Source organism: Phasianus colchicus, chromosome 21 (assembly GCF_987193195.1).
Source record: "Phasianus colchicus chromosome 21, bPhaCol1.hap1.1, whole genome shotgun sequence".
NCBI classification, from domain to species: Eukaryota; Metazoa; Chordata; class Aves; order Galliformes; family Phasianidae; genus Phasianus; species Phasianus colchicus.
Window position 1 is genome coordinate 7,443,549 of NC_143456.1, and position 14,443 is coordinate 7,457,991.

The following is a 14,443-nucleotide window of genomic DNA, read 5'->3' on the forward strand; positions in this document are numbered from 1 at the left end:
ATGCGTCGTCTTTTTTTTTTTTTAATATTATTTTTGTTCTTAGCTGTTCATTGTTTCCTTTCACTTCCTTGCTTTCTCTGGAGTTGTATTCGACCTGCCATCTCGCTCATTACATTGAAAAAAACAACAGCTTGCATTTAATGTCTGTTTCTGTGTGCACAGGGTCCTCCATTTCCTTGTTCCGTAATTCCCACTTGTGAAAGAAGAAGTAATCATCACATTGAATTTGACTGAATGACTAGGAAAGAGCCATTAACTTTCTGCATAAAATGATACTTCATGCAAGGCTTGTTTTCCTGGTAGGAAGTATGTTTGGAAGGACTAGGAGAAACATGCAGCAACATAACATGATGCTTTCACTGGAGAATTTTTATTCTCAAGGTCTCTCATGGTATATGTCAGCGTGACACCAGAGGAGGATCTCAATCTTATTTAAGGAGCTTGGTGGCACCATATAAGACTATGGGATGCACACGCAAGAAAAGGGAATAAATTCCTCCTTGTTTGTTACTCCTGCTTTTGATCAGCTTTGACATGTTCTGATGAGTTTACAACTTTTAAAAATCACAGAATTACAGAAACACCAAGGTTGGAAAAGACCTACAAGAAGGTCCCTGTGGAAGTAGAATATGTCATCTCTGACAAATACTGCAGAAAGTAAAGGAGTGGCTGCTGGTAAGAAAGAAGTAACATCTTCACAGGAAACAGCAATCAAGTAGGCTGATGAGGGAGACATCAAAACTCAGAAAATGCCAGAAAGCTCCCAAAGTACATACATCAGAGCATGGCAAGACTGAGAAGAGCTGATGCTGGAAATGGGAGGAGAGAAGGAACACTTAGGAAAAGCAAGAAACTAGAGACTGAGTAAGGGAGACCTTCCATGTAGTTTTCTTACTAAGCCCTGCACTGAAAATAATGAAGGAGTTAATCATAACGCTGAAGCAGATGCTTAGCTCAGCAAAGTTCCAGGAGGACCAGCCAAGAACCTGGTTTATTGGTAATCTGTATTTATGCATTAATGTGCAGGCATTATATTTTATTTGTGTATGATTCCACAGGGTATTTTAAGTAGTGTAATTAGTTTGCTGTTGAATAGACAAATGTGTTATTCTTTTACATATGGATAGATGGTAGGACTAGAAAGATCTCCTATGCTCTGTAATTTCGTTGAATAATTTAATTATCTCACTCCATAGCTCTAGAGTTGGAACTGGAGGCTTTTTCTAGCATGACAGCTGTAGCATATTGTCTTAACCTTCTGGAAGAACTCTTTAGGCTGGTCTGACAGAAAGATCCTATATGAATGGTACGTTTAGCAATATTTGACATTCTTCATTTTAAGGGTATTAGATCCATTTTTGATTCCAGTATTTTGTTGCTATTGCTGTTGTTTTCCTGACAACAATGCTATTTGAAAGCTTACTGTTCCATAGGTGTTATTTAAATAAAGCATAGTAGGAATGTGGAATGATAGAATGTCCTTAGGACTTTCAATTGGGTTCTCCCTCAGCTCTCTTCAGAATCAGCTTGTCTGTGAAATACTTTGTAGGGCTTTGCTGCAGTCACTCAGGAGGGACCAGAAAGATAAATAGTCTCAGAGAAGAGCTGTGGCATATTTTACAAAGTTTTATAAAGTGAAATGAAGCTGCGACCCACAGGAACAATTGCTGTTTGATGGTTTGGGTTTTTTTGCAAGCTTGAGTGTATTTACGAAGAGGAAATCTGTAGAAGAGTATCCATTACTAAATGCAATTAGTGGGGGAAAAACAACAGCAACTTGCTGTGATTCTTGTAAAGAGCTTTGCCAAACTCCTGGGAATAGAAGCTACTGATGCTTCTGGTTCCAGAACTGTTCTTAATGGTTTTATTACTCTATTCCCTCTTCTACTGAACTTTTCTTGATTCTAAAAAAAAAAAAAAATCATCTGAACATAGGATGATTTTGCAAAGAAAGGAAGTGGAGAAGCAAACTCTGAAGTCTTTGCAGCCCAGGCACTTAGGAGGAGGAATCTCTGGCACCAAATTCCTGTAGAACAGAGGGAGTTTACTGAGACTGGACTATTTTGCAGAAGACAGGATTTTTTTTGCAATATTTGTAAGTTCTGTGCATGTATTTGAGTAGTATGCTTGCTAGTTATTTGTAAGCACGCTTTATTATTTATCTTAAGTTGTGATTCAGTTAGAAATTCTAAAAAAGTGTTTCCTTATTTATCAGATCAAGCTTTGATGTACATAGGCTTCAAGAGTTCGGTGGGTTACGTGTTTTTCCAGATGTATATTTCTTTCAAGAATATTTCTATACAATTTGAATGTTATTTTTTTTAGTGCAAATTCAAACTTAAAAGGAAATACAGCTTTGTCTGCATTATGAAAGATACTGACAGTGGGCATTAGAAATAGAAGCACATGAAGTAACTGAGACAGGTTTCAGTAAATTGCCAGGAAAACAAGGTTAAGGCTGTTCTGCTTATTCTAATATTATATATATTCTGTGGAAAATACATGATTCCATTTTGCATAGCCATCTCCCTGATGTTTTTTGGCTTGATCCACTTTGATTTAAGTGAGACTGAAATTAAAAATCATACATGTCTGTATTCCTACTCTATCATTTTCCATTTTTTATAAAAGTACGTTTGTAACTTTTTACCTGCTGTGCTTGTTCTTCTGCAATTCTGGTATCATGTTCCAAGGGAGAACATTTTTCTATAGATAACTTCTTACTTACAGAACAGTTAATAAAATATGGTTATTCTTTCAGGGTGATTGGACACAGGGACACAGGAAACTTGAAAGGTAAGCCCAGAAAACTCAGCAATTTAAATTGCAGTCTTTAGTGTTTCATCTATACTTTATTGTTTTGCTTCCAGTTACCCTAAATGTGCAAATTGATGTTTTATTTTCACGTATGTTGTAGAAAATTGTAGGAAATGCAAATGCCTGAGAAGTCTCTTTCCCATCCTGCTTGGAAAGGAAAAAGTAAGTGATTCTTAGTGTAAATATTAACTCATGCCATGCATGAGTTAGAATGCAGCTTTAGTGTATCTTGTAGGTTTGCAGATGATCCCTCAGAAGATTTTTTTTGAAGAGAAACAGCCTTGAAGATTATTTATGTTGAATTCAAACTGAATATACGGAAATAATTATTGATGACTGGAATTTGTTTATGATTGAAAGTCTTTTGAAGATTTTGTAATGCTGATGTTCAGAGTGTTTGTATCTGTAAGATTTTGTAGCAATCTAGAATTTCAGAATTTGATTCTAAAGCTATCCAGCTCCCTCTTAAAGCCAGCTATGTAGCAGCTCAGGTATGATGTGTTCCTGTCTCCATTACTGGATTTTCAGAATATTTCACATTCAGTGATGTGAATACTAACATTTAATTGGTCAAAGCAGAAAGATAAAATCCCTATTCTACCTTTAGCATGGCATATTTATTAACTTGTGTCAAGCTCTTTGTGGTTGTAAATCAGACAAGATCAAACCTGTGGTCTTACAGTCATCTTTTATCTGTGGTAAACTTTTCTATTTCCTAGTCTTGTGTTTGAGGCGACACCAATCTCACAAGAGCTACAAGCCCCAGTTTTCATCTAGCACTGCTGTAACTCTCGTAAAGCCACTAAGTGATACCCTTCCTATAAACAGGAAGCCCTCTCTGCTCATGATCATTAAGATATGATTACAGCACAAGATATCAGGCTTTCATCACAGGCTTGATGTACTCCTGAAAATATATTGTGGCACAAATCAGTTAGAAAAGAGAACATACATGCAGAGATTATTTGTGGTCTGAAGTTCAGGCCTTGACCATTATTGGAGGAGGATGAGGCTGATTTTAAGCAGACTGATTTTGCAGTGAGGTGGCTGGCAAGCTCTGGTACACTCTTGTTTGCTTTCTTTATTCTGAAATGAATGGGGCAGTGGAGACAGTAAAAAAAAAAAACAAAAAAAACCAAAACAGCAGCATAGGGGTAACAGCCTACCAAACTGCTCAAACTCTAAGCATAGTGAATATGTGTCCTGTTTCATTTCTGAGATGAGACATCAATTGATTCCCGGCTGTTTCTGGAGTGTGGTCCTAGGCAAAAAGGGACTTGTGGCACTCTAAAATGCTGACCTGAGGTGTTTGTGTGGTTTGCTGCAGGCTGCATGTTCATCATGTCTTCCATTCTTGAGAAGATGAAGAAATTTGGCAGTTCTGACATAGAGGAATCTGAAGTGACAGATGAACACACGGATGGGGAAGACTCTGCACTGGAAACATCTGACAACCTCCAGGGTGCATTCAGCAGCAAGGTGCAGCCATCCAGAAGCAACATCTTTGCAAGGCGTGGACGGTTTGTGATGGGGGATAGTGACAAAGACATGGCTCCAATGGACTCCTTTTACCAGATGGATCACCTGATGGCACCTTCTGTCATCAAATTTCATGCCAATATGGAGAGGGGGAAACTTCACAAGTAAGTTTGCCTTTTAAAATATGGTTGAAATGAGTACATTTTGGCAGTTGTAGGCTGTGCTACTTAAAGCAGTATTTATTGCACGTTTGCATGCCTGTCTTCTCCGTTTTGCTATTTTTGGTGTCTAAAGTAAGGAGTATTTGGCTTGAAATTGATAGTAGCTCTCATCTCTTGACATCTCTAAAAATCCAGCCCATGAATCTTAATGATAAGATTTAGTTCACATGCGTGAAACTGCTCAGTAAATAGACATTGCTCAGAATAAGAACCTGGAACTGCCTGGATCCCATACCTGCAGTTAGACTGCTGTACTTCAATGCAACTTGAAGTCTTGCTTTCAACATTTCACAGAATCACAGAATTGTAGGGGTTGGAAGGGACCTCCAGAGATCATCAAGTCCAACCCCCCTGACAAAGCAGGTTCCCTACACCAGGTCGCACAAGTAGGCATCCAGGCAGGTCTTGAATATCTCCAGAGAAGGAGACTCCACAACCTCCCTTGAACATTGAGTATCATCCCTTGAAGATGAGCAGCAAACTCATCATTTTATCAGGAGAGTTGCTATCAGATGTTATTGATCTTGTACATTTTGGAGATCCATCTGTACTCATTAGTAGTACATGCTATTTTACACAAACAAATGAAAAATAGTTGTATGGTAGTTTATAAAAAGCCTGCTAAATGCCTGGTTTCAGTAACTGAAATTTACCCTGTTAGGCTCCTGTCGACAGATTCCATCACAGGCTGCTCTGAAAAAGCTTTCAAATTTTATGACCGCAGAAGGATCTTTGATGCTGTAGCCCAAGGCAACACAAAGGACCTCGATGATCTGCTGCTCTATCTTAATAGGACCTTGAAGCATCTCACAGATGATGAATTCAAAGGTACCACATAATGTCACATACCTAAAGTTGCCCTTGTCTTCTTCCAAGACTGCTCCTGAGATGTGTAGCAGGGTGGGGGGGGAGGAGGGAGAGGAGTAGGAGGGGACACGCGGAATAAAAACTTCCTGCACAAAACAGCATTGTTAAATGTAAACTAGTTGTAGAGGGTCCTCTGATAGCCTGTAGTTCTTATTGATTAGACAGTCCGTTGATTGAAAGGCACATGAGAATGCAGGAAAGTTGATGTTTTCTGTGGAACTTTGGCTGGATTTTCTTGTCTTTTCAAAAGAACCACATTAATTCTTGCATGTTTGTAGATGATAGGTTCCTAGACATTTCTGTGTAGCTATAATTTTGTTCATTATAGAACCAGAAACTGGGAAAACCTGCTTACTGAAAGCCATGCTGAATCTACATGATGGGAAAAATGATACCATTCCCTTGCTGCTGGATATTGCAAAGAAAACTGGAACTCTGAAAGAGTTTGTAAATGCAGAATATACTGACAACTACTACAAGGGTAAGAAAACAGTGAATATAGTTGAAATAAAGAATACTCTTGCTGATAAGACTGGAAATAGGGCTAGGCAGGGTTCTCAGTCTTCTGTGTGAGGTGTTATGCTTGAGGAGGCAGTGCCCCAAAGTTGCAGTGTGTGATTAACAACCAGTGCATTCATGCTAGATCTGTTTTGTTAGACAGGTGCAATATTCCACCCTTTGTGACAGAGTGATTTAACAGCAAGTTCAAGGGACTTCCATTTTCTATTTGTGCCATCTTTTTTTGTTTAATTCTAGAGGCTTTTTTAAGTCTACAGAGCTCTCAGTTTCACCATCTTATGGGAAACTGAATGAATTGTGCTGCTCTCAGTTTGTGTTAAATATTGAAGATTTCTTTCTGTCTCTGTAGGCCAGACTGCACTCCACATTGCCATTGAGAGAAGGAACATGTACCTGGTTAAACTCTTGGTCCAGAATGGAGCAGATGTTCATGCAAGAGCATGTGGGGAGTTCTTCAGGAAAATCAAAGGGAAACCTGGTTTTTATTTTGGTAGGATTAAGCACATTATGAGCTTTATTGAATGAATTATCCTAGCATTATCCCACGTGAAAGATGTTAAATAATCCTGTTTATGTGAGACTGGAGGCTTAAAAGTCATAAACTTACTCCAGATATTTACTTCCCAAAGATGAATTTAGAAAGAAACACAGTTAGTAGCTGGTGGTGTTCATTGTCATCTTGCTGTCTACATCCTTTTATTTTTTGAGCACTTTTCTTTTGAGAGATAGTAACCGCCCACCAGTCTTTATTTTGTATTTCTATAAGCAGCCATGTTTCTGTAGTGCAGTTAAGCTGAAGAAAATGTGATAGCTGTTTGAATCACAAGAATTAAACAGAGAAATCCACCTCTTCTTCTCATGGTGAAAGCTGAAAATAACATGGTCTCTTTTCTGTTTATGCATGTGTATGAGGCATTCTGACCACTCGTTTCTTATCCATAGGAGAGCTGCCCCTGTCCCTGGCTGCCTGCACCAATCAGCTCTGCATTGTGAAATTCCTCCTTGAGAACCCCTACCAGGCTGCTGATATTGCTGCTGAGGACTCCATGGGCAATATGGTCCTGCATACTCTGGTGGAGATTGCAGATAATACTAAGGATAATACCAAGTTTGTTACCAAGATGTACAATAACATATTGATCCTTGGTGCCAAAATAAATCCTATCCTGAAGTTGGAAGAACTCACCAACAAAAAAGGGCTGACTCCATTAACGTTGGCAGCCAAAACAGGGAAGATAGGGGTAGGTGAGCAAATGTGTCCTTTCCTGTGCTACGTGATACAGAGTACAGGTGGAACATTTATGCAGGATAGATTTTATCACTGCTTATTGCTAAGTCCTTTCTATTAAGAGGCATTAATATTGCAGTTCAACATGCAAAACTGCATAGTGCTTAATGCCTTTGAGGAGTGTGTGTGCATGCCCAGGTGGCATTACATATATACTAGCAGTATATAAGACAGCCCAAGTGGAAACAGAAAGTGGGTTTCTGCTGTCTTCTGAACAAGAGGCCTGTACTTTTGATTGATGGATGGAACTCACCATCTGACAGTCTCCATTCATCATGACTGTATGCTCAGATGTATAACAAATATTTCTGTATTTCTCTGGTAGGTTTGAAACATGGATAATTGCAAATTGTATGTAGTAGAAAGTAATGAAATGAACTTTATTCTACATCTGCATTTTCCATCCACCAGCATAGAGTGAGAAAATTCGTATTTTTTAATTCAGGCTTCAATCTCTTTCATGGTCCAGTGAATTTACTTCAGCATAGTTAAACTGTGTTAATCTAAATGAAAGTATTCATCTGTTATGAAGATACTGAGGAACTGAAACTCCACCAGCACTGAAATTGGTTGTGTTGTTCTTTTGCAATTAGATTTTTGCTTACATCCTCAGACGAGAGATCAAAGATCCTGAGTGCAGACACTTGTCTAGGAAGTTCACTGAATGGGCTTATGGACCAGTCCACTCATCTCTTTATGACCTGTCCTGCATAGACACATGTGAGAAAAATTCAGTGCTTGAAATTATTGCCTACAGTAGTGAAACACCGGTAAGTATGTACTTCCTTGACATTTATTTGCAGGCTGGGGACTGCTGGAGAAGAGCTCTGTGTTCTACACAGTACATCTTTTGTGTCATTTCTGTAAAACAGCAATTTGTATTAGAGGAAACATTTGCTAAAATTGAGTATCACTTGCTATATTTAAAGGCCAGTCATACAGAACCTGTCAAGTTTCTCCTCTTTATCCTTCCACTCAGAATCGTCACGAGATGCTGCTGGTGGAACCCCTTAACAGGCTGCTGCAAGACAAGTGGGACCGGTTTGTCAAGCACTTATTTTACTTCAACTTCTTTGTATATGCAATTCATATCAGCATCCTCACCACAGCTGCCTACTACAGACCTGTGCAGAAGGGGGAAAATGTATGTTATTTTGTCACTCTCAGTGTGTGATATCCCAGAGCAGCCTCCCTTTTGCATGTGTGCTCCTAATGTCAGTTTTCTTTCTTTCCTGAAGGTGGGAGGGAGACTTTGATCTCATTTGCTTTTCAGGCAAGACTTGCACCCTTGCTGCAGCACATTCAGAAATTTAACCTGTTACCTCAGAAATGTAATTGTTTTCAGCCACTGACAAGGGCAGGTCTGTCCTATCTCTAGTTCTGCTGAATATCTCTGTGTTCTGTTTTACACAGCCTCCCTTCACTTTTGGTCACAGCACTGGGGAATATTTTCGAGTGACTGGAGAGATACTGAGTGTATTGGGAGGACTGTATTTTTTTTTCAGAGGGGTAAGATATTTGAAACTTTTCTTTTTTGCTATAAGTGCAAGTGAGAACCAAACCTGCCTTTTGAATTGGTTGCCAATTCAACCATGTTTTAATCAAGAGCTGCAAAGCTTTTTCTTTGCCCTAGTCAGGAGATATCAGGTTGCTAACAAGCCCTTGATTTAAGGTACAGTTTTATCTATTGTACAAAGAGAGACCTAAGAAGTCATTGAGAATCTAAACAGTTTGTTTGGCCAAGATGTAAGAATGGAGAATTGCAAGTAGCCAAGCCTACATTTAAGTTTAGCTGTCTAGTTTAAAGTCAGTCACCTTCCTTTTGGCAACCAATGGGGAATATATAGTGATTCACAAATCCTCAGACCACTAACTGAATAGACTGGTGTCACCAAAAGAGGTGAGGCCCAAGATGTAAGGGGAGTGTCATATCACCAAAGTGTCTCCCTTGCAACAGTGTTCTTTTAACTGTTCTTACCAGATGTTGTATGGGTACCAGCTCCCTGGTATAGAAACCAAGGCTTAGCTGATGCATTCACTTGGGATATACTCTCTCCTTGGATACAAACTTAGTCTTCATTCTTTTTTTTTCCTTCTTTCTTTCAGATACAGTATTTTGTGCAGAGGCGGCCATCATTGAAGACACTGATAGTTGACAGTTACAGTGAAGTTCTTTTGTAAGTGCCTGTGTCTGTGGTTGTATTTCAGCATGAAGCAGATGACTGTGTGAGATCTGTTTGGCTTAAACCACTTCTAATTGGTAGATACCTTACAAAATACTTGCCAGTGGCTATTGTAGCACTTCAACAAGTGTGTCTGGATCAGTAATGTCCTTTGGAGGTAAAGCAGATTAATCATTTAGAAATGTAGTGACTGCATCATGCAACTGAGTTAAGAATAGATGCATAGTTGGACTTGCAATGCAGCATGTGCACTGGGTATGCAGATATCATCCCATTCCTGAGTGAAACTTTAACATGATTTGGGCCCTTTGTTTTCTTAGGGGAAGTGCAGCTAAAATGGGCAATTTCATGTGTCTGTGGAAGGAGGGGATGTGTAAAGAAATGAATATGTCATCAAGGACTTTCATTCCCTTCAGTCAGAATGAAGAGCAAGAGTATATGAAAGTTTGTATGTGGGGAAACTGGGGAGTTTGCAAAGGAAATTGTAGGATTGGAGAAGGAAAAGAATGAATGGAAAAGAGAGGAAGGGTCTGCCAAGTCTTCTATGTGTTTAGTATGCTGTATGTCTCATGTTTCTCCTCTGTTCATACCACCTATGACTGTCTCAGCACTCTGCATTTAGAACATACTTGTCTTTCAGCTTTGTTCACTCTTTGCTCCTCCTGAGCTCTGTGGTGCTGTACTTCTGTGGCCAGGAACTGTATGTGGCTTCCATGGTCTTCTCCTTGGCTCTGGGCTGGGCTAACATGCTATACTACACCCGTGGCTTCCAGCAGATGGGCATTTACTCTGTCATGATTGCGAAGGTCAGTATAGTGGGTGGGTGGTGAGGCCAGCAGAGTGCTCACAAGAGGAAACTGCCACCAGTACCTGGGTTTCTAGGAGTGGAGTCACCAGGTACTTTCGTGATGCCATTGGGAAAGCCCGTCAGACAACCACACTCAACTTTTATTTTCTGAGCAAAGAGATACACTTTTTAAGTCATAGAAAAAAGCACCTGTTCCACATCCATGCATTTTATAGCAGTCTTGATACCTTCTGTTACTGTTATGCTACAAAGTAACTCTACAAATGGATAGATGTGGATGTAAGTTGACTGAGAACAGTACAGAGCTCATCTGGTGTGAAATAGCACAACATTCTGCCAGCTGGAAATTTCCTTAGGAATAGTTTACATGTTACCAAACAGAGCAATTAAGTGGGAGGCAGTAACTGGCTAATAAACCTCAGTGTGTGATGTAACCAGCTAGTCCAAGAGGGGAAGAAAGAGGCAATGATCTTAACGTGATTTATATTCACAAAGATGAAACTATTTGTTAAGCGTATATCTTGCACACGTATGTAAACTATTGCTTGAATAACAGAGGAAAATGTTTTCTGTATTAAAGTTGGTCATCTTGACAGGATAAACAACAGTTTAATGCATGAGCAGCCACTTTACAGCAGTTGCCTTCTGGAACTGGAGGAATATTTTCTACCAACTTTTGTTGCAGTTTATATTCAAGGTTTTGCAGTAGAAAAATGTTCCATTTCTGTGTTACAGATGATCCTAAGAGACTTATGTCGCTTCATGTTTGTCTATCTAGTATTCCTCTTGGGATTTTCCACAGGTAATATCAAACTTGGAGTTATTTTTCTTGTTATCTTAAAGAATCTCAGAAATTATATTTTTCAGTTGACTTAGCATTTTTATTTTCAAAGAAAAACTAACAAATCAATCTTGTTACAAAAGTCTTTTCAGAATAACAACTATTTGTATAACTGCTTTTCATCCCTGGGTCTCAGACTGCTTAACAAAGCTGAATGGATAAATAGTCATCCTGTTCTACATAGACAAACCTGAGACAACACTTACTGAAATGTGACAGTTATGGGGACTATTTCATAGAGCAGTTTCATTGGGGATGAGATGCCATGAAAATATTTTGTCTTATCTGATATTTTTATGCTCATTTTTATTGCTTGCAATAGATTTATGTTCTCAAATTATATTTTCATCTTCTGTGTGATTCTTCTTTTGCTACAGCTGTGGTGACTTTAATTGAAGATGACAATGAGGGGCAGGACACAAATAGCTCTGAATATGCTCGATGCAGCCATACAAAACGAGGCCGCACATCCTATAACAGTCTGTATTATACCTGCTTGGAACTTTTCAAGTTCACTATTGGGATGGGAGACCTGGAGTTTACAGAGAACTACAGGTTCAAGTCTGTGTTTGTCATCCTTCTGGTTCTCTATGTCATCCTTACATACATCCTCCTGCTCAATATGCTTATTGCACTGATGGGAGAAACTGTGAGCAAAATTGCACAGGAGAGCAAGAGCATCTGGAAACTCCAGGTATCTTGGTTCTGTGAGGCTATCCAAGATGGAGGTTGTGGAGCATTTAAATGTCTTGCTAACAGAGGTGATATTTCATAGATGGGTCTAATGCATGCTTTAAGGTGGTGATAACAATAAAAGCTCTTTTTCTAATTAAAGGCAGAATTCAGGATTTGCATGACTGAAACAGCAGGTTCTTAGTGGTCTGCTTTGTTTTCCCTGTTAGAGAGCCATCACAATCTTGGATATTGAAAACAGCTACTTGAACTGTTTGAGACGCTCGTTCCGATCTGGAAAGCAAGTCTTGGTGGGGATCACACCTGATGGCCAAGATGATTACAGATGGTGCTTTAGGTAACCTGCTTGTATGTCAAATGAGCAATCTTTTATAGACAAACAGCATTAAGTATTTGATAATGGATGATGGGAAGAAGAACTGTCCCCTTGGAGCACTCCTCTGACAAGTGCCATACTACAGTAGTCAGTTTAATCTATTTTCTGGGTCAGATCTGTGGCTTGAGAGGTGGCAGTAGGTGATATAAACTCATCCTGGGGTTCTCTCTTAATGCTTAGAATAGATATTGTTTTTGTTGTTCTTTCCCCAGAGTTGATGAAGTGAACTGGTCCACGTGGAATACTAATTTGGGCATAATCAACGAAGATCCTGGGTGCTCTGGGGACCTCAAACGAAATCCCAGTTACTCTATTAAGCCTGGTAGAGGTGAGGGTTTCAGGGACCTAGATTCTAATGATAGAAGCAGTACAGATTGTTTGTTAGAGGGTAATCTGTTTATACATTTAAGTATAATGGTGGAAGCTAAGTTTATGTCTATTTAAATCAACGACAAAACGTAGGACTATGTGGGCTTATTATTCGCATAGCAGTTTGATTCTCTGGAAGAAAAACCCTACAGATTTGGCATTCTGACTGTTGATTTTATAAGGCAGATAATATGTGCAAATCCTGAGGGCTTGTGACAGTGTATGTTGGCAACCACATAGCCAAAAAGCTACTTTGAAGGCCACAAATATGGCTTCTTCAGGAAGCTTCCTTGGGAATCCAGCATCCAGCACAGAGTTATTTAAGACAATCTGCTGTGCTTTCCAGCTGAAGTATGGAAAACAGAATGTGGAAAAAATTCCACAAAGCCCTTTCTTCCTGCTTCTTTCTTCTTGCATCAGCTTCCTGTTCAAACCACTTCTATATTTCTGTTTGTGTGGAGAAAAAATTAACCATTTTTTTTTTTCCTTTTTAGTTTCAGGGAAAAACTGGAAAACTTTGGTTCCACTTTTAAGAGATGGAAGCAGGAGAGAGGAAACACAAAAACTTCCAGAAGAAATCAAACTAAAACCCATTTTGGAACCTTATTATGAGCCAGAGGATTGTGAGACATTGAAGGAATCACTTCCAAAGTCAGTCTGATCTTCTTTTGTTTTTAAGAAGAAGGCTAATTCCCGTTGTTTCTGTTGGTTCTTACAAGGAGGAAAATTAAAATACTTCCTTTATAAGAATAGGGATTTATGGAAAAAGGCCAAAGAAGTTAAGAAATGACTGTGTGCAAGGATTCATTAAGTATCTTGAATAAACTACTCATTGTTTAAACTCATGTCTTCATGGTTATTTTTAATATAAATCTGAAAGAAAGTATGTACTTACTGCTTGGTTTATATTTACTTGGCTAGATATTTGCGTGTAGGCTGACTTACAAAGTGTTAGACAATTTTTATAGTGTGGTGTGGGTTTGCTTTCTTTTGCTTTGCTTTACATTAAATACACTGAGAATTTCCTACAATTCAGAACTGCCAGTATGGTAGTGAGCTGTTTTTTGCTGCAGATTTTTTCCCAGTCTTCACTTCTTTCACTCTTTGTAAGTGCTCTCATGCATTTTTGAGGTCTGAGTTGACATTCTCATTGTTAGCTTACAGATCCTTCACTATGTTTTGCAGATTGGTGTAAGTGGCCAGTAATGGTGAATATTCCATTGATAATATGAAAATAACAAAAAGGCCTGTAGAGAAAAGGTTATCACTTACCACCTATGTCTGCTTTTAGATTCTTTTAACAAGTGTTTGTCTGAGCAGCTACTGGCCCTGTTTTCCTGACTTTTCAGCCTTGAAAACCACCTAACTGTGTTATAATGGAAACGGATAAGAGCAGTAAAAATTACCAAGAGACCAAAGGTAGGTTGCTGTGAAGAATGTTTCTTGGAAAGGAGATAAATGGGGACACAGTGAAAGAATGGTAAGTGATGAATCATCTAAAGATGTTGTTAGCCTTTCTCATAACACAAGAACAAATACACTCTGAAATTTTAAAGATTGAGTAGTCAGAATGAACGAACTGTTTCTCTTACAGAGTCTGAGTAAACTCCAGAACATACAGTTACTGTTACTGAGGCTGAAGGCTTAACAAGATCCCAAAATTGACATTTATTTAGATAACAGATGAACTTTGCATAAAGTAAGAGAGAATGGCTATATAGACTGTATGTTTCAAAGGTCGGAGGTGAATAACAGTAATTATTTTGAAATCAAAGTTTTTGTTCTTGACTTTAACAGCAATGAAAGGAAAGTAGCTGGTCAGAAAGGAAGGATGAGAAAATCTGTGATAAAGAACTAACCCAATGATCCAGTGCTGGATCTGTGCAGCTGTGATGGGCAAGAAAAGGTAAATTACCTTCTTTCCTTTCTATGTATCACTAAAGCCCATATACCTAACAGCCTCTAATATGCAAATACAGTAT

General features: G+C 38.8%; 1 protein-coding gene across 8 annotated transcripts; it reads left to right on the plus strand.

Annotated features, from left to right (window-relative positions):
• Positions 1 to 13,295, plus strand: TRPV1 (transient receptor potential cation channel subfamily V member 1). 8 transcript variants are annotated; one of them, XM_090122409.1, is made up of 19 exons: positions 779 to 864; positions 1,197 to 2,095; positions 2,762 to 2,796; positions 2,918 to 2,979; positions 4,145 to 4,460; positions 5,179 to 5,345; positions 5,713 to 5,865; positions 6,253 to 6,393; positions 6,846 to 7,144; positions 7,785 to 7,961; positions 8,171 to 8,335; positions 8,605 to 8,700; positions 9,298 to 9,368; positions 10,015 to 10,180; positions 10,918 to 10,984; positions 11,401 to 11,717; positions 11,926 to 12,053; positions 12,305 to 12,420; positions 12,956 to 13,126. In XM_090122409.1, the coding sequence occupies exons 4-19, from the start codon at positions 2,931 to 2,933 to the stop codon at positions 13,120 to 13,122; spliced, it is 2,595 nt and encodes an 864-aa protein (XP_089978535.1). In that variant the 5' UTR covers positions 779 to 864; positions 1,197 to 2,095; positions 2,762 to 2,796; positions 2,918 to 2,930; the 3' UTR covers positions 13,123 to 13,126. The 8 variants fall into 8 exon arrangements, with proteins under 8 accessions (XP_089978533.1, XP_089978534.1, XP_089978538.1 ...); XM_090122407.1 differs by having other exon boundaries at positions 1 to 1,306; XM_090122408.1 differs by lacking the exon at positions 1,197 to 2,095 and having other exon boundaries at positions 1 to 997.
• Positions 13,296 to 14,443: the final 1,148 nt, after the last annotated feature.